Genomic DNA, 19,393 nt, shown 5'->3' on the forward strand with positions numbered 1-19,393 from the left:
ACGCTTCCACTTAGCAGCATAGCATGCTCTAGTAGTAGGTTTCCTCGCCTCCTTGATGATACTCATGCATTCTGGAGGTAGGTTAAGGTATCCAAACTCTAGGACTTCAGGAGCCAGATCGCCAGGTTGAGCTGTCGTGGATCTGGATGCTGAATGTCTCCATGGTTCTGCGTCAAAAGACTGGGTGTGAGGCGCAGTCTTTGATGCGGCACCACTGAGAGTTCGAGGAACGTGGTGTACCAAGCTTGACGTGGCCACGTTGGAGCAACCAGGACGAGAGTCATGGAGTGCTGCCTTAGCTTTCTTGCGACCAGCGGTATTAGAGGGGCTGGCGGAAAAGCGTATGCAAATTTGCCTGACCAGTTCATCCATATCGCATTCCCCTGCGACTGTGGGTGAGGGAACCTGGCGGCAAAGAGTCGGCATTTTGCGTTCTCCTTTGTTGCGAACAGGTCTATCTCCGGATGACCCCACTGCTGGAAGTACGGGTGGAGAACAGAAGGGTGTATCTCCCACTCGTGCATCTGATGGCTGTATCTGCTGAGCAGATCCGCCATCTGATTGTCCTTGCCCGGGAGGTGTTCTGCCATGAGGAAAATGTTCCTCTGAATGGCCCACTTCCACATGCTCTGAGCTAGATGAGACAGCTGTGGCGAGTGGGTGCCCCCCTGTTTCTGAATGTAGTACATCGCGGTCATGTTGTCCGTCCGGACTAGCACGACCTTGTTGCTCAGATGTACAATGAAGGACTTGAGCGCCATGAAGATTGCCATCAGTTCCAGATAGTTGATGTGCATCTTCTGTTGCTGCGTCGTCCATAGTCCCTGCACCGTGTAAGTGAGCACATGTGCTCCCCATCCCTGGAGGGATGCGTCCGTCGTCAGGACAATCTGCGGCACGGGCTCTTGGAACAGTCGGCCCTTGCAAAGGTTGTGTGGAGTCCACCAATGCAGAGAGTCGTATGCCCGACTGGTAACCAACACTAGGTCTGTCAATTGCCCACGAGCCTGTGTCCACTGATTCGCTAAGCACTCCTGGAGCGGGCGCATATGTAACCGTGCGTGAGGGACTATGAAGATGCAGGAGGCCATCATGCCGATCAACTGCATGAACACTCTCGCTGGCAGGGAGTGTCTCGGTCGGAATCGTTGGATCAGTGACTGAATGCTGTCGATTCTGACTTGGTTTGGCTGAGCCATGGCTGTCAGGGTGTTGATCGTAGCACCCAGGAACTGCCGGACATGTGCCGGCTGAAGATGGGATTTTGGGTAATTTAGGGAGAAACCCAGATCGTGAAGAAGGTGAATTGTAGTCGACATGTCTGCGGCGCACTGTTGCTCTGACTTGGCTTGTACGAGCCAGTCGTCTAGGTAGGGGTAGACATGGATATTCTGCCTCCTGAGGTGCGCCGCCACTGTCGCTAGACACTTGGTGAACACCCTCGGGGCCGTAGTGACTCCGAAGGGTAGGACCTTGAACTGGTAGTGCCTGCCTTGAATAGTGAATCTTAGGTATTTCCTGTGTGACGGGTGTAGTGGAATGTGGAAATAAGCATCCTTGAGATCTAAGGTCGCTAAGAAGTCTCCCTGGTTTAGCAAGGGAAGAATCTGCTGCAGTGTAAGCATATGGAAATGCTCTGACAGTATGTACAGGTTGAGGGGACGTAGATCGAGAATGGGCCTGAGAGAACCGTCCTTCTTTGGAATAAGGAAGTACCGGGAGTATACCCCTGTGCCTTCCTCCCCCACCGGCACGAGCTCGATTGCGCCTTTTTGCAGCATCGCCACCACTTCCTGCTGCAATAAGTGCAAATGCTCTGCGGACATAGGCCTTTGCCTCGGTGGGATGTTGGGTGGAGTGGATTTCAGCTCTAGGCAATAACCATTTTGGATCAGTTGACGCACCCACCTGTCTGTGGTGATGTTTCTCCAGACGGGCAGGAACTGCTGCAGTCTCCCCCCGACAGGTGTTAGGTGGTCGGGGGGCAGTGACAGAAAGTCACTGTTTGCTTGGAGTCGAGGTGCGGGAGCTGTTGTTTCCTCTGCCGCGACCTCTGTTGCTGTTATTCCTATAACCTCCCTTGTTCTGCTTAGTGAACGAGGATTGCGCCCCACCTTTGGAGAACTGGGATTGTTGACCCATCTGTCCTCTGGTGACTCCACGTGCACCTGAGCGACGAAAATTGCTGCCACGAAACTGTTGGGACTGCAGGGCCCCCATAGACTTAGCAGTTTCCGTGTCCTTCTTTATCTTCTCTAGGGTGGTGTCAACATCCGGACCAAACAGACTATCAGGATTGACTGGCTGATTCAGAATTGTTGTCTGAATATCCTGCTTGAACCCTGAGATGCGGAGCCAGGCTTGTCTTCTCAGCATAACGCTAGTGTTGATAGCCCTAGCAGCTGTGTCCGCAGCGTCAAGTGCACACTTGATGGCTGCGTTTGATATTAGCTTTCCTTCCTCAATAAGCATCTTGGTGCCTTCTTGGAACTGTGGGGGCAGGTGTTGTATAATCTGTTCTAGGGTGTCGTAGTGCGCCCTATCATAACGCGCCAGGAGCGCCTGTGTATTTGCGATGCGCCAAAAGTTTGCCGCCTGTGCAGCCACTCTTTTGCCTCCTGCCTCAAGCACTTTGGACTCTTTATCCGGGGGAGGAGCTTCACCCGTTGTCTGGGAGTTGGCACGTTTCCTGGCATTGGCAACCACAAGAGAGTCCAGTGGCAATTGTCCCCGGATGTAGACGGGGTCCGCAGGAGCAGGCCTGTACTTCTTTTCAATGCGAGGGTTGACCACTCTAGCCCTCGTAGGCTCCTTAAAAATGTCTCCAGCATGTTTGAGAACACCTTTCAGCATAGGAAGTGTCTTTACTGTCCTTTCAGATATGGCAAAGGTGTCAAAAAGGAAGTCTTCCTCAACCGGGTCGGCATGCATGTCCACATCATGATTGGCCGCCGCCCGTTCAATTAGTGCATGAAATCCTGCTGAGTCCTCAGTCGGGGATGCACGTGGATTAAAGGTCTGCGGGTCTTGGCCCGCACCTTGGGTGTTCTGGTCACCAGTGTCGTCGTATGAATCTGGTTGGACATCAGGTTCATCGATGGGGAAATTGTACTGTTCATCCTCATCATCTTCCTCACCCACAGAGTGTTCTGGGGAGGGAGTAGGGCTCCGTCTAGGAGGAGGCGGAATCGGTTCCGTGAGGCCTAAGGCGTCAAGGGGCACCCTCTTCTTCTTCAACGGGATGACGTAGGGGTCCACCGGCTCCGAAGTGATCTTCCGTTTATAGAGTGTCAGCTTGCCGGTGGCAGCATCGATGAAATGCTCTGAATCGTCTTCCGATTCGAGTACACGACGTGGAAGAGGGTCAGGCAGCGAGGAACCCTGTTTCGGAGCCGATTTCGTCGAAAACGCTTTCGGCGCCTCCTTAGGTGGCAAGAGAAAAAGGAGTTTCCCAGAAGGCTTAGCCGGAGCGTCCTTTTGCGGCTGCGGTGATGGCATCGGAGCCGATGGAGCAAAGGCTTTCTCCCTGATTCTCTGCAGTGACTCCGCAATGGGGGACGGTACACTGCCAGTGGGTTTCGTCGCCGACAAGGATGCTTTGAGCGGTCCCTCGGATCCGACGTCCTCGCGGGCCTTGTGCGGTTTGGGCGCGGAAACCTTCTTCGGCTCCTCCGAATCTTGAGGCCGGGGCGCAGACTTCTTGGGCGTAGCCTCTTTGGAGCCGACCTTGGCGGGCTTGGACGGCGCCGGAGCCGCTGATCCGTGCCGACCATCTTTCTTGGGGGCCCCTTCCTCGGGCGTCGGCTTCGATTTCGGAGCATCGGAATCGACAGACTTCCTCGGCTTCTGCGGACCGGAGGTCGACGGAGCCGACGGGGTGACGGGCACCGACTTCTTCACAGGCACGGCAGCCATCTTAGGGACACTCGAGTCCTTTGGTTTCAGTTTCGATTTCGGGTCGGCCATTTTAGGTGTTGACGACCCCGACGGTTTCAGTTTCGGTTTCGAAACATCGCGCCCAGCAAGTGAGTCCGTAGCCGGGCCCGAAGGCGGGGCTGTGGCTTGCGGCAACGGGTCCAGGGTAAGGCCGACAGGCGATCCCGTGTCCCGGTCGGTATCCTCGAAACTTTCGGGGCAGAGCTCGTCCGCAGAGCTGTCCGCCGCGGCCCCATAAATCTCATCGTCGTCTCCTACCTCTTCGACGTATTCGAGGGCCTGACCCGCGACTCCGTCGTCGTCTCCCGGATCCGCCTCGACCTCCGTCTGTGATGGGGAGATTTGTAGAAGGTGACCCTGGACCTCTTCTTCCGGGTCGCCGAAGATGTTCTCCGGATCTGGGGCCGCTTGCCTAGCTTCCAAGCGCACCGCGCGCCGAAGCTTGAGAGTTTTCTTGGAGCGGAACTGTGCACAGGCCTTGCACTTGCCGTCGTCGTGGTCCGGTGAAAGGCACTTGTTACACACAGGGTGTAGATCGATGTGTGGGTACTTGGACCCACAGAGCGGGCAGTACTTGAACGGGCTCCGCTCCATGTCCGTAAAGGCTTGCTGTCGTGTCGCGATGAGAAGGCCTCAAAGTTTAGAAAGCGAAGAAAACTCCGCTTATTCCGGCTTCAAGAGACGGAAGACTCGAGACCGAGCGCAGACAATACCGACGCAAGAAAATCGAGGCCTTTTGGCCGGTAAAAGATAGTTTTACTTGGTTCCGACAGTAAGACGTCGAGACCACATCCGAACCCAATGGCGGAAAAAAACAATCTGGGGATGGAGCCGATGCCCATGCGCACTGTAGTCCAGGGGAGGAGCCACCTATCTCAGGATACTTCGAAGACTCTTCCAGGACAACAATGTGCAATCATCCGAGCCCAACACTAGGCGGCGATCTAATGCTAAGATATGAATTTAGCAGCCCACATGCCTCGAACACTATGGTATTTGGCCATCATATGTTCTCTAGTTTTAAGTCTATACTCTTTTGAAGTGCCAAGCGGTGTTGAGTGTCCTCTGATGGGTTATTAGCGTGATCCTTCTCCATCTGTTGGAGTTCGTGCTCCGCCTGACCAATAGTTGGCGCTTCTTTTGAATATACCCCGTTTTGAGAAACTAGGCTTGCCCCTTCAAAACCACTTTGAATGCCTCCCATATGGTTAGCGCCGAATCAACTGAGCCCAGATTTTCTTTGAAATAGTCACCAGTTTGCATGCAAAGTTCCTCTTTTATGTCAGGAATTTTCAGCAGCCATGGATTTAAGACTATGGTGGTACGGGGTTGCCTTTCCCAGTGCGTAAATTCAATCTTGACCGGGGAATGATCGGAGATGCCTCTCGGCAGGACTTGGGGGCACCTAAAGCTGCCCAATGAGTCTGTATGTGTGAGGAAGTAATCAATACGAGATAAACTGTTGTGTGCGCTAAAGAAATACGTGTATGATGTGTCATCGGTTGTAGAACTCGCCCAACAGCAGCCCCATTGCTGTGGTAAATTCCGCCATAGGCCCCTGGGATCTAGTTACCTGCCACTGTGGATGTCTGTCTATCGTATCATCCATTGTCATATTATTGTCACCTCCTAGTATAGTGGCGCTACCGGAAGATCGGTCAGTATACTAGCAAGGTCTGCCAAAGCTTCCTTACCCAATGCTGGTGGCAGATATACTGAAATCACGTTCAACGCCCGCCCCTCCCATTGGGCTTCTAGAACAGCAAATCTTCCCCTTGGGTCGGCCATGTACGGTGTACAATAAGAGGTGTGCTTCTTTTAACCAGAATACCCGTGCCTCTGGAGCCTGTAGTGTAGTCTGCATGTACGAGAAGTTTGTATCCCCATCTCATGAGGGCCTTACTTTTGTGCCTAACCAAGTGCGTCTCCTGTAGTAATACCAGATCCGGAGATTGTCTCTTCAGATATTGTTGGACAATTTCCCTTTTAATTTTATCACCCACCCCATTCACATTCCAAGTTATAACAGAGAGTGAACAAGCTTTTTCATCCCCCATCGTGGACCATGACGAAAATCACCACACAGTTATTCAATACCAACGGATCAATTGCATGCAGTGCTCGCTGAGCCTGCGTACTGTCCCCAATGTGACTTCCTCCGCCATTAAAATCGGCTAGACTGACTGTACTTTGTAATATACCAGAGTCATTTTGTAAAACCACTGTACCTTGAAAAAAGTAAACACCCCCTCGACCCCCATCTACTGCCCCCCTGTCCGTGGATTTAGAACTACCCACTCCCCAACTAGACAGAGTGCCTCTCGCGTCCCCCCAAAATACGGAAAGAACCTCAAGCTTTGCCTGCCCTCATCCCCGCTAGCCACACATTACATCTTGTCTGTTACGGTCTAACCATCGTCCATCCTGGTGAAGCAGTCTAATAATACCTCCCTCAGTGCGAAGCAAGTCAAACAAAATGTATAACAGGGGAAGAAGATTTTTTTTTTTTTTAAACAAGCAGTCACAGTCATACGGGTACACAAAAAAAAAAACAGTTCCACCACATCTATGACACTCGCTTCTTCGTAGAATTCTCAGCTCTCAGGCCTTGTTCCCTCGTTCAGGTAGGCTCCTTCTCCCTCTTGCCCGTGGCATCGGAGTCCCCCATAGATATGTTCACTAAGTTTCCTCTCTGTTGCGGGGGTCCTCCAGTGCAATCTCGTCTTTGGCCCCCCACCCTGAGCCAACCTTCCAACCAATCTTGCACCTCCTCGGGCACTGTGAGAAACCATGCCTTGCCGTCCGATTCCACCCTGAGCTTCGCTGGAAAAAAGCATGGCATATTTCACTTCCCGGTCCCCGAGTTCTTTATTTACTGCCTGAAAGCTTCGTCTCTGTGCTTGTACTTTGGCTGTGAAGTCCGGAAAGAAGGTAACTTCGTTGTTGTCGATCCTTAGCAGTGGGCTGGACTTAGCTGTTTGCAATATGATATCTCTGTCCCGATAGTTAAAGAAACGGGCGATGGGGGGTCTCGGGGGCCCCAGGCTTTGGCCTTCCTCCCGGCACCCTATGTGCACTTTCTATCGAGAAATACTGTGACAGGGTCTTGGGTTGTAGGTGTTTGGTTATCAGTTCTTCCACATAGAGGTCAACTGCTGGCCCCTCAGCCCGCTCCGGGACTCCTAAAATGCGTATGTTATTACGACAGGCCCTCCCCTTCGTATTCATCAAGTTGCTGCGCCATTCTCTGTTGGCTTTAGCTGTAGGTCAGCTACCTGCATTTGGAGCTGGGAGGTGTCAGTTTGCAGCGCTGTTGTGACAATTTTGAGTTCCTTCACTTTTTCATCCAATTTCCGAAAGTCCGCTCTGAGGAGCGACACCTCTACGGTAACGGAGTCCAGGGAAGTGCGTACTCCATTTATGGCTGCCATGACATCATGAAGTGTGGGGTCCGACCCCGACTTTGGGGCATTTTGCTCCTCTGTTTTATCCATCTGATGCGTTTCCCGGTCTTCCCCCGTTTTATTCCAGGCAAATGTGGCAAGTCTGCTCTGCGCGCTGGCCTTTGGACCTCTGCCTGTTGCCATATGGGCGACCTGAAGTTGTATAGTCAAATCGGGAGATTAGGGACCACTGTGATACTCTCCGCCGCCTACCCAGCGGGTGCAGCACTCCCGCTGTTGGCCTGTCGGTTTTCTCTGTGGTCCCTTCACGCTGGCTCCAGGTGTTGAGGTCTCCACCCCAATTTGGGGTGCTCATTGCGCTGGGATAGGCAGCTATGATTTAACTTCCCAATCGCCCACTATTCGTCTATCCCCTCTGCTACTGCAGGAAATCGAAGTCTTCTGACCCTAAAAGGAGGCAGTCCCCCTTCCCTCAGGATCTGGTCTGACGGCCTATGGCTGTCGGCCTCAGCTGGGTATTAGATGTCCATTGCCCGCTGTTTCGGGGCATGGTCTGTCCGTGGAGCCAGAGTGGAGGGGGTCGTCGGTTCCAAAGGGTCCCACTCGTGCCCCTTGTAACCCCCGTGCCGCAAAGGATCCTTATGCAGTCGGGCCCAGTCGAGGCCCGGCAGGTCTGCAAAGCCGGGTCGACGATTTATGGCCTCCTCCCAGGGAAGTCCACCGCCTCATCTCCGGTCTGGCCCTGCTGCGATCCAGAGCTCAATCAAGTCTCCCACTGGGCCGCCGTCGCCTCCCAACCTCACCCAGCTCGCCCGACGGGGCCGCAGCTCACCGGTGCCGCCAAGATCAATATGACATCGCCGCCGAGATCAATACGATATGGCCGCCTCACTGATCGCCGCCATGTTGAGGCCGCCGTCTTCGTCTGCTGAGCTCCCTCCCACTCGTCCATTTTATCACCGCCGCTTCGCCCCCAATTGGACTCCCAAGTTTCCCGCACTCCCTGAGCGCAAGCACCGCTCCCAACGACATTGGATAATGTAGGATATTCGATGGGGATGCAGCAGCTCCCTTAGCTAGCGGCCATGCTCGCCGGCTGCTAGCCACGCCCCTTCGATGTCCATGCTCTTGATTTAATGTGTGTTGAATGTTGAACATAAAAGTTTTTTCACAAATCCTGTGTGAGGTCTCTTTTATGAAGCTCAATATATTTGTTGCAAGAGACTGCTGTGCTTTTGCTTTACACATTGCCTCTGACTTAAGCCTGAGAGGTCAGTGCTAAGCTACCCAACGGTGAGTAGAAGTTTTACATCAAATGTAAACACCCGCTCTTGATGGAGCCAGTAGGTTCTGCCGGGCTGGGGCATCCCTTCTGCCAACCAGAAAGTGCTGGTTCCAACAGTGAGTTTATGTGGAGATCATGTAGATGAGGGCATGGTCAGACAGGTGTGATTTGAGGGTAGGCAGTGCTTTTATTACTCTATCATATTTGAGTTTGAACCAGGACTAGAGATTGATATCAGGCTAGAAAAAGTCTCAAGAACTGATTAATTAAGAATCATGGTCTCCCTAGTGATTAATATGCCTAATACTATTTAGAAACTGAGACACGCTTGGCAAAATGAAACTGGGGACGTCTCAGAGGAGAAATTACACTGCAAATATATGACATAAGTTAGGCCATGCAGCAGCAACAAATGATGGCCGGAATGTGGAATAAATCAAACGTTCTCCCCACAGTCAGAAGATCTGGGTTAAATCCATTGTTCCTTTGCTCTCTATGCTACCCCAGTTTGGACTCAACTCAATCTTGACCCTGATCCTCATGGGAACAGAACTGCCAAGCCGGGTCCTTCCTGAACCAGAAACAAGCATCCTGGGACCAGTTTTGGTTTGGTGGCGGGCAGGAAGGGCAGAATCACTAGTATGCTTGTAGGTATTACCTTCAAGGAGTGTCCTGGTATTACGTCCTTTTGGGACTTAGCGTGGACAATTTTGGGAGAAGTTATAGGTGGCCTATGAATTGCTTCACTTGGGGTTGGTGAGGGTAATGAGGGACACTAGCGGCAGGCATAATCCCCGGATTGGGCACATGGCTTAGATCAATGTATGACAGTGGAGATCCCAATATATCAGGTAAGGGACTGCCCACAGAAGCACTCCAAAATATAGGTGGAACAGATGGAATACAGGGGAATTAATGCAACGATGTAGACAACTCAGAAACTGGCTACAGAAGACCTAATTGGTTTGGTGAGACAACAGCTTACACAAATTGAGTTAGACTAGGCAACATTGTGGTTGGAAGAGAAACGTACTAGGAAATGAATAATGTTGTTGTATGGGTGCTGTGATAAAGTATAAAGAGATTAAGCCGGTATAGAGGGCCACACCATGTTATGTAAACGTTTGTTTTATGGCGATTGCTTTTATGTTTTGATACCAAAAACAAATACGTATTATGAAAAAGAAAAATTAGGAATAAACGTGAAGAGGCTGAGAAGTGGATTTCATGTGTTTTGTTTAATTCATGTGTGGTATATTTTATCACACCTAGGGAGGAACATAGTTTGTAACATATATATCATTTTCTATTTTCTATAAATAAAGAAAATCATACTATACCTCTCCAGTAGTGGCTCTAGCCATCCAGCAATGCATTCACAGTGGCAATCTAAGAATGTGAGCACATCCCCAGTGGCATATGTGGCTCCAATTAATCGTGCACGAACCAGGCCTTCTCGCCTATTAGTTCTTATCAAGCGAACTCTTTCCAAACCACTGATATAAACTTCAAGCTGTGACTTCAAATACACTTAAATATAAAAAAAACATTATTAACCTAACATTCTTTCGTTACACGCTGTACAAAAAGTCTACAATGTATATCAGCATTTGTTACCTTTATCACTATAGTCATCCACAAGTATAATTTCTTTTAGGAGTACAGCAGGAGATGTCTCTAGAACACTGTGTATCGTCCTCAGCAACGTCGACCATGCTTCATTGTAGAATGCAATCACAACTGATGTGGTTGGAAGGTTTCTGTAGTTGAATATCTTATGTTTACATCTAGACATGAAACAAACACAGTTATTTTCTATATTACATGTGACAGTAATACTAAAACATTTACTAATATCTATTACATTCCAAGAACCCTAATCTACCTCGTAAACTCAAACAAAGAATATATAGTATGAACAAATGACAAAACACTATAAAAATTCACAAATCGCTGATGGGTAAAATATGACAAATAGGTTCTCAAGGACACCATGAAGAAGCATGTTTTAAAGTCACACTTTTGCTACTGGTAGGCACACAGCAAGGATAATATGTTGAGGCTCCTCTTCCGCTACATAAATGTTAAAGATGTGTGGTTGCCGTCTAGCGATCAGTTTCCCAAGACAAATCTACTCTGTCCTGCTCAGCCAGCTTTAGGTCATAGCCTGCCACACAGCGCAGATGTCTGGTTTGCTAAAGACATCTTGGGGGACACTCAGAAACCTTAACAAAGAATCCATTCCACCCGGACGGAGCGGGGTCGGCGGCGGAGGGAGACGCGACGGAACCGGACATCCGCTGCATCTTACTGGCCATGGAAAAGAATTTGCAGGGCGGATCACCTCCTTAGGTGCAAAGATGGACGCCCTCACGTACTGTATGGATCGGATGGCGGAGAGGCTAGACAAACACGCCGAACGGCTCGATATGTCAGAGCGCCGCATAGGTGAGGTGGAAGAGGCGCAGACAACTTTGGACTCTGAACATAAGCAGCTTGGCAAGGTGATCCAACTCCTGCAGGACAAGGCTGAAGACTTAGAGGCGCGGTCTCGCAGATGTAATATACGCATTACAGGCTTGCCGGAAAGTACGCAGACAGGAAACATGGAACTGTTCGTTGAGACCCTTTTGAAAAAACTGCTGGGGGAGACGGCCTTCTCGGAGATGTTTGTTATTGAGAGGGCGCACCGCACCTTGGGCCCAAGACCTAAACCGGGAGCCCCCCGCGTCCCATTATAGCCAAACTGCTTAACTATAGGGATTGAGATACGGCATTGAAGCTTGCCCGAGAGAAACAACCGCTGACCTATGAGGGTTCCACACTCTCTCTCTTCCCTGATTTTACGGCAAGGGTGCAGGAGGTGAGGCGTCAGTTTGTGCCAATGAAACGCCAACTTCGCGAACTAGGAGTTGATTATGCCATGCTGTACCCTGCAAAGCGGAGAGTCAACCGGCAGGGGAAGTCCACGATATTCACGGACCCGAGAGCGCTCCAGAAGGCCCTGAAAGACTGGTGCAGGGAAACGCGACATTCATCAGAGGGCGGTCGTCCTAAAGACTCCGTAGAAGGCTCCCTGGACGAACAGGATTGAGGTCATGGACTGCGACTAGTTGAGGTACTCAAACCGCCCTGGGTGGCTGTAACTTTGTGTGGTACAGCCTATGGATCCTGATGTTGGTATTTTTGGACTAGACTGCTGTCCCTGTTGGGCCCTATCTCCTGGGCCGTTATGACACTATGGGCCTGTGACCAGGCGAGATGTGAGGGGGGGGGGGTGTTTACTGATGGTATGTCATTAGTGCTACATTATTCGCCCTTGAGCCCTCAGCAATAATGTAAATAAACGCTTGGGAGCGAGCGGATGCCCTGTGACGACGTGCCCGTCCCAGATCACATGTAGAGCTACAGGATCCTTACTTGTGACTGGTTGCATGGGACATGATTGGTGTTCACGACAGTTGTCTGTGAGGGAGGGTGGTATAGTCAGATATAATGTGCAGACGTTCTCTTGTTCTAGGAGGGTGGTATAGTCAGATATAATGTGCAGACGTTCTCTTGTTCTAGGAGCATTGCTATGTTGTCTGGGACCACTTGCTATAACCTTTTATTTTATTTTAGAGGCGGGGGAGCGGGATGCTGCAGCGGGTTATACAGAGAGAAATTGTTCTAGACTTGTTGTTGGTGAGCTACCTACGCCCCTGCGTGTTATACACCTTTCTAAGTGAGGCTCCTCCACTTGGGGATCCTTTCTCTTTTTTGATTTGTCTTTTGTATTAGTTTTAAGGTTGGTGGGGTGAGGGATGGGGGGATTTGGAGCTATGGAGGGGGTTGTGGCGGGATACAGCTGGGTGGGAAGATGGGTCGCGGCCGAGTTGGGGTTGGGCAGGCGTGGGAAGGACTAAGGGCAGATCTACATGTTCTTTTAGAGCTGACTGTGGGAGGGGGGGATTGTTTGTTTGTTGTTCGCTCAAAAGGGAGTCTTGCTGGCGCGGGCATGAAACGGCAGATACACTGGACACTGCCATGGGCAGTTAAACTTGATCACTTACATACATCATTTCCCCCATCCTGACACAGCAGATGCACGACAATGACACAATTACATTGCTGACCTGGAATGTTAGAGGCCTGAACGACCACAGAAAGGTCAGGCGTGTGCTTCAGTACCTCTAGACATGCAATAGATATAGCACTACTTCAGGAGACCCACTTGTGTCCCGACAGTCCGACGCTAAACTACAGGGGTTTGTCTAACAACATACATGCTGCTGGTTTCACCTCTCATGCCAGGCGCGTTCTGACCTGGGTGAACCCTAAGGCCTCACTGACATTGACCCCGGTGACACTGATGGGGAGGGACGCTACGTCATCACGAAATGTGTTGGAAAGGGAATGACTCTACACATAGTAAACTCTTACGGCCCTAACTATGACTGCCCTTCCTTCTACTTGACGTTGGCTTCAAGGGTGCGGGACCTCTGAGGTGAACATGTTTTGTGGGTAGGTGATTTTAACATGGTCAGACAGCCTGCGCTTGATAGATCAGATGGCCCCGACAGACGCCCTTCGGCCTCTGGCAGAGTTCTGGAGGCTGAGATGACACGACTGGGACTGCAGGACGTATGGCGAACTAGGCACCCGACACAGGGGGGATATACGCATTATTCAGCTCCGCATGATATCCATACCCGCATAGATTATTGGTTGACCACCTCACACCTCCTCTCTATGGTACAGTCGTGTGTAACACTACCCCGCACTTGTTCTGACCACTCCCCGATGCTAGTTGCCCTTAGGGCTCTGGCGAGACGACCCCCTCCTTTTTCCTGGCATCTCCCTCCTTACTCGCTGTTAGACGACGCCTTCCGGGAAGAATTAGCTACTGCCATTGAGGACTTCTTTGATAAGAACGTTGGCTCGGTGGACTCCTTTTTGACGGTCTGGGAGGCCTTCAAGGCCTATTTGCGCGGAGTTGCTAGCTCTAAGCACGCGGGTGTCCTCAAATCAATCAGGGGCTGTCTATCTTTACTAGAAAACAAGCTCAGGGACATCGAGACGCGACGACTGCATGACTCTGGAGCAGAGCTGCTCCGAGACTTGGCCCAAACGATTCGTGAATATCACGAGGAGGCGGACGCTGAGGTAAAACACTTGGGGAAATATGCCATTGCGAGATCCTATGGCGAGGGAGAACGCCCGGGAGCGGTGCTGGCGCGAATGGCGAAGCAGCGCAGACACTGTGCGACAACACCTGCACTGCGATCCCCTCAGACTGGGGAAGGATTACCTGACGAGCAGGTGGCGGCCCGATTTCGGGACTATTACGCCAAACTATACGCCTCCAGGGGGCCGGCTCTGGAGGAACGCATATTAGACTATTTAACACATATCCAGCTACCATGGCTGACCAACACACATCGCGAGTTCTTGGTTTTCCCATTTGAGAGGGAGGAAATTGTTTGGGAATTGTCGTCAATGAGGGCTGGCAGTGCTCCAGGCAGCAACGGCTTCACGGCCTCATTCTACAAAACGTACTCTGATTTGCTGATACCCAGATTATTGACGCTCGTTGAGCAGATGGCAGAGGCGGGAGAAATGCCCCCACGATGGGGGAAGCTATTATAGCAGCTATCCTTAAACCCGGGAAGCCCCCAGAGGACTGCGCTTCAAATCGACTGCTATCGTTGCTTAATGTCAATGCGAAGATATTCGCGAAAATCATTGCCAACCGTCTAAGCCCCACGCTTGTGGCCCCTGAGCAGGTGTGCTTTGTCCCAAACCGCAACCTAACATATAACCTGAGGACTGTGTTTGCGGCATTTCAACACACACGCGAGGATGTACCTGCGGTAGCAGTTTTCCTGGATATGGAAAAGGCCTTCGATTCCGTTGAGTGGCCTTTCCTCAGACTGGTGCTGCGCCGCATGGGGGTGGGTGACCTTTTCCTCCAGCTACTGAATACGGTTTACGCTTCCCCCTCGGCACGGGTCTGCATAGGCTCGCTTACGACGGAGCCCTTCAATATAGGCCGTGGTACCAGACAGGGCTGCCCCCTTTTCCCCATCCTATACGCCATAGTTGCGGAGCCTCTAGCTTGCGCTTTGTGCGAGCACCATAGCCACCATGGTATACGATTCCCCACGTACAACTTGATAGTGTCCACGTATGCGGACGACACTCTACTATATGTGCGTCACCCGGAAGACAACCTCTCGACGGTGCTGCGCGAGGTGGAACTGTTTAGTTCACTTTCGGGGGTACATGTGAACTGGAGCAAGACAATAATGTTCCCGCTCACCCCTGCCACCAAGAGAGTTGACTCGGACTACCCCATTCAGTAGACCACTGACTCGGAGGTGGTCCTCAGGGAGAACTGGGAAACATCCTTTACAACGCAACTTTTACCACGCAGTGCTTTTACGACGCAACTTTTACAACGCAAACCATTACAACGCATTGCGCTGGGGGGCGCTCTAGGATAGGGAATACGTTTAATTTATTATCCAACACCTTCCCTAGTGTCCACGGGGACTGGAGTTGGAATAGTAAATTAAACTATTCACTATCCAGCACCCCAAAGCGCTATGCGTTGTAAAGGTTTGCGTTGTAAAAACTGCGTTGTAAAGGCATGCGATGTAAAAGCATGCGTTGTAATGTCATACATCCGGGAGAACTACGGGGTGGCAATTTCTAAGCTGGAGGACGATGTGAACAAATGGATAAATCTTTCCTTGTCATTGATGGGCTGCATATCCTTGCTGAAAATGATCGTACTCCCCCGCTTCTTATTTCTATTCAGTAATATACCCAAGGTTTTATCGGGGGCATTCTTTCGGCAGCTTCACTCTCTGGTGCTGCGACTGGCATGGGCTGGGAAGCAGCCCAGGGTGGCGTGGGACATACTCACCCGGCCCTACGAGAAAGGAGGCCTACACGCTCCGGACGTGGAGCTATACTATCGAGCAGCACAAAGCCCACATGCGTATGGCTGGATACATGGCCCAGCCGACGCGCTGCACTTTCGAATAGAAGCGATAGTGGCCGACCCAACTCCGCTACCGGCGCTGATGTCCCGCCCTAGAGACTGGCGCACGGGCATCCTAGATTCTCTGAACGTTGTGACACATGCCTGGCATCACCTGATGGATGCTCAGGCTTGCTCGCTGCTATACGCTCCGGGAGCGCAATTGGCCTGGTGCTCGTGGCTCGACCCCTGCAGAGATAGAGGCGTGGTATCCGCTCTTACTAAAATGAAGATTGACCACATGGACGAACTATTTGCGGACGACAGGGCTCGCACCTGGGAGGAAATAGACCGGGAAGGCAATTCTGGTGCTCTACTTCTCCCACGCTTCAAGTTCCACAGAGTTAGACATGCTTTGAAGGAGCTGCTAGGTGAGGATATGGCTGAACCCCAGACAGTCTTGGCATATGACTTTGTTGTTACTGCTAAGACGCCGGCTAAATTAATTACGAACTTGTATCGCATCATACTTACAGAACGGACAGCGAATTATACTAAGCCTCGATTGGCATGGCAGGCTGACCTGGCAACTGACCTCCCTGAGGAAAAGTGGAGATACTGCTGCGCAAATGTTAAGAGAGTGTCTCTGAACGGTCGCCACCATCTGATGCACTTTAAATTCCTGAATAGGGTATACTACACCCCTGAGCGATTGTTCCGATACGGGTTGAGGGAGAGCTCCGGCTGCGAGAGATGCAAGGAACAGACTGCCGACTTTTTGCACCTAGCCTGGCTATGTCCGAAAGTTTCAGATTTTTGGTGCGCGGTCTACGACGAAGTGAACAGAGTCACCGGATTGGCGCTAACCCCATCTCCTCTACTGGCCCTTCTGGGGTATTCTAAAGATATTACAACTGAACGGCGAAGGCTTGTGGATATGACCTTTTTGATTGCCAAGAGATGTGTCCCGCTCACCTGGATGCGCGGGCCGACCCTGACGCTAGCTAAATGGTCTAGTGATATGCTGTATTGTTGCACGCAAACGGAACTATGTAGTGAACTGCTTCCTCCCCGTAACCGTCCTAAGAACTACTGGGCACTGTACCTGGAGAAGAGGTCTGCACAGGAGGCTCATGACCCGAGCGAGCCACACTTAGTTTTGGAGGCGGGGGGACCACAGAGGACACATCATAGCACACTTACGAGGAGACACTTGTTTAGAGGGCACGGGCTGGGGTTCCTCTTTTGGGTGTGGGGCGGGTGCAATGTGGGCGGCGGAGGCCTTTGACGGGGAAGCGTACTGTTTACGTGTCAACACTGTCGACTGTGTGGGGGGCAATGCCTTAGTCTTTGATAGATATGTCCATGCTAAAAAATAACTGTGTCACTATTATACTGTATGTGCCAGCTCTATGTCCCTTGATTGTATGTTATTGAAATGCCAATAAATACATTTAAAAAAAAAAGAATCCATTCCACCCATTGCTTACCAATGGCTTTGTGGTTTGTAACTCACATTTTCTGGCTTTCTATTTGCCGGCTTTATTTGCCCTATTCTGTCCAACTTGAGTTTGTCCCTCCATTTCCCAAACCTTATTTACTTGTTTGTTCCACAAACTGGTTTTCTTTAAACAAGCCTTTAAATCTTGTTCTTGTCTTCTCCCATTTTCTGAGCATTCAAAGATAAAGGTTACATGTAAGGCTTTGTCTTTCAGGGAGCTTGGTGTTTACTTTCCTTTCTCTGACTTCAAACTGATAGAAATTATGTGACAATACTGCTGAGTATCCATGTAAGAGAACAGTGTGGAGGAAGTTTTTTTCTTCTAGTACACAACAGCAAAAAATGTAGTGTGCTGATGTTTCGGAATATATCAGAATGAGTACAAATGAAACACATTTTTTTTGTAATTCTGAAGTGTGGTGGAAACCAATATTTGAATACGATCAAAACACATCAATACACTAGGTGATGACATAAAACAGAGTAGTGGACCTAGAGATAACTACATCACTCTCACCGCTATATCCCTATGGTCAAAGAGAAGGTTGGATAATATCCTATGTCCTGTGTACACTACTCTGCATGCACTTTCTGCCCATAAAGTGCTCCCTACACTGGGGAAAAAATGCGTACAAACACAAAAAAAAAAGTTGCACCACATGTAAACGAAAGAACAATGTTAGCACATGAATATTTCATATTTAATAAAAATGATTCTCAGGTGATTCAGTTGTATTCTTCGGTTATTGGTGCTTCATATAAATGTTAGTAAAGAACCAGCCAACGCGTTTCGTCGAATAGACAATGTACTTCTTCAGGGCAGAAAACTCACTGGCATCAATTAATTCCAGTCATATTGCCATTATAATGGATAATGTTTCCTACATGTAAGCCATTTCTGATGCGGCACTCGTATCAACAATATTACTGGATGTGCACTTTGTGAACAAGATTTTGAAGTAGCCATCCAAGTGTCGTGCTCGGTTTGTGAAATTAATTAAAACAAATCAATATGAGAATGTCCACCCTATACCTGACACTTCGATGTGTGCTGTGAATGGAGAAATCCCTCCGTAATTCGGCTTCTAACACCGGACACCGAATTACAGAGGGATTTGTACGTTCACAGCGCACCTCAGAGTGCCAAGTATAGGGTGGACTTTCCCCTATTGATTGAATTTAATCTACCACACTTCACTCCAATCTACCCTACTATGACCCATGCAATCTATCCCACTCCAATCTACGCCACTCCATCCTAATCTACACCACTCCATTCCAATCTGCCCTATTCTAATCCACCCAATCTACTCCACTACACTGTACCCTAATCCATCCCTCTCCAAAACACTTCACTCCAATCTACCCCACATTACTCTTCCTCAATCGAAACTCCACTCCTCCCCACTTCACTCCAATATACCCCACTCTACTTTACCCCAATATACCTACTCCAATCCACCCAATCTCCCCCACTTCACCTCAATCTACCACATTCCATTCCACTCTACCCAACTCCACTTCACTTCAATTCACCACATGCAATCCAAATCTACCCCACTTCAGTCCAATCTAGCTCGTTCCAACCAAGTCCATCCCACTCTAATCTACACTACCCCACTCTAACCCAAACTATCCTACTCCAATATACCCCCATTCAATCTGTCCACTCCAATCTACCCTAATCTACTCCACTCCAATTTACCCCACCCTAACCTACTCTACCCCACTCCAATCTACCCACCCCATCCCAATCTACCCCACACCACTCTATTCAACTCCACTCCAATCTACCTCACTCCTTTCAATATCACTCCAGTCTACCCCTCTTCACTCCAATCTACCCTACTATAACCCACCCAATCTATTCCACTCCAATCTACCCCATTCCATCTTAATCTACCCCACACCACTCCAATCTACTCGCCTCCACTCCTACCTACCCCACTCCAAACAACCCCACTCCACTGTAACCCACACTTCAATTAACCCCAATCCACCCAAACCTAATCTACCCCACTCCAATCTACCCACCCAATCCCAATCTACCCCACACCACTTTATTCAACTCCACTCCAATCTACCTCACTCCTTTCAATATCACTCCAGTCTACCCCTCTTCACTCCAATCTACCCAACTATAACCCACCCAATCTATCCCACTCCAATCTACCCCATTCCATCTTAATCTACCCAACACCACTCCAATCTACTCGCCTCCACTCCTACCTACCCCACTCCAAACAACCCCACTCCACTGTAACCCACACTTCAATTAACCCCAATCCACTGCACTACAC

The 19,393-nt window shown here is 50.1% G+C and overlaps 1 protein-coding gene across 2 annotated transcripts in view; it reads right to left on the reverse strand.

Moving 5' to 3' along the window:
* Nucleotides 1-19,393, reverse strand: part of GALNT4 (polypeptide N-acetylgalactosaminyltransferase 4) — a 642,979-nt gene that overhangs the window by 287,584 nt on the left and 336,002 nt on the right. For both annotated transcript variants that reach the window (XM_078687691.1, XM_078687692.1), the window contains exons 4-5: nt 10,243-10,412; nt 9,966-10,155 (exon numbers count right to left, since the gene is read on the reverse strand). In XM_078687691.1, the coding sequence (XP_078543817.1) occupies nt 9,966-10,155; nt 10,243-10,412 (360 nt within the window). The remainder of the gene's footprint in view (nt 1-9,965; nt 10,156-10,242; nt 10,413-19,393) is intronic.

This window comes from Lissotriton helveticus, chromosome 4_1 (genome assembly GCF_964261635.1).
Source record: "Lissotriton helveticus chromosome 4_1, aLisHel1.1, whole genome shotgun sequence".
Classification (NCBI taxonomy): Eukaryota; Metazoa; Chordata; class Amphibia; order Caudata; family Salamandridae; genus Lissotriton; species Lissotriton helveticus.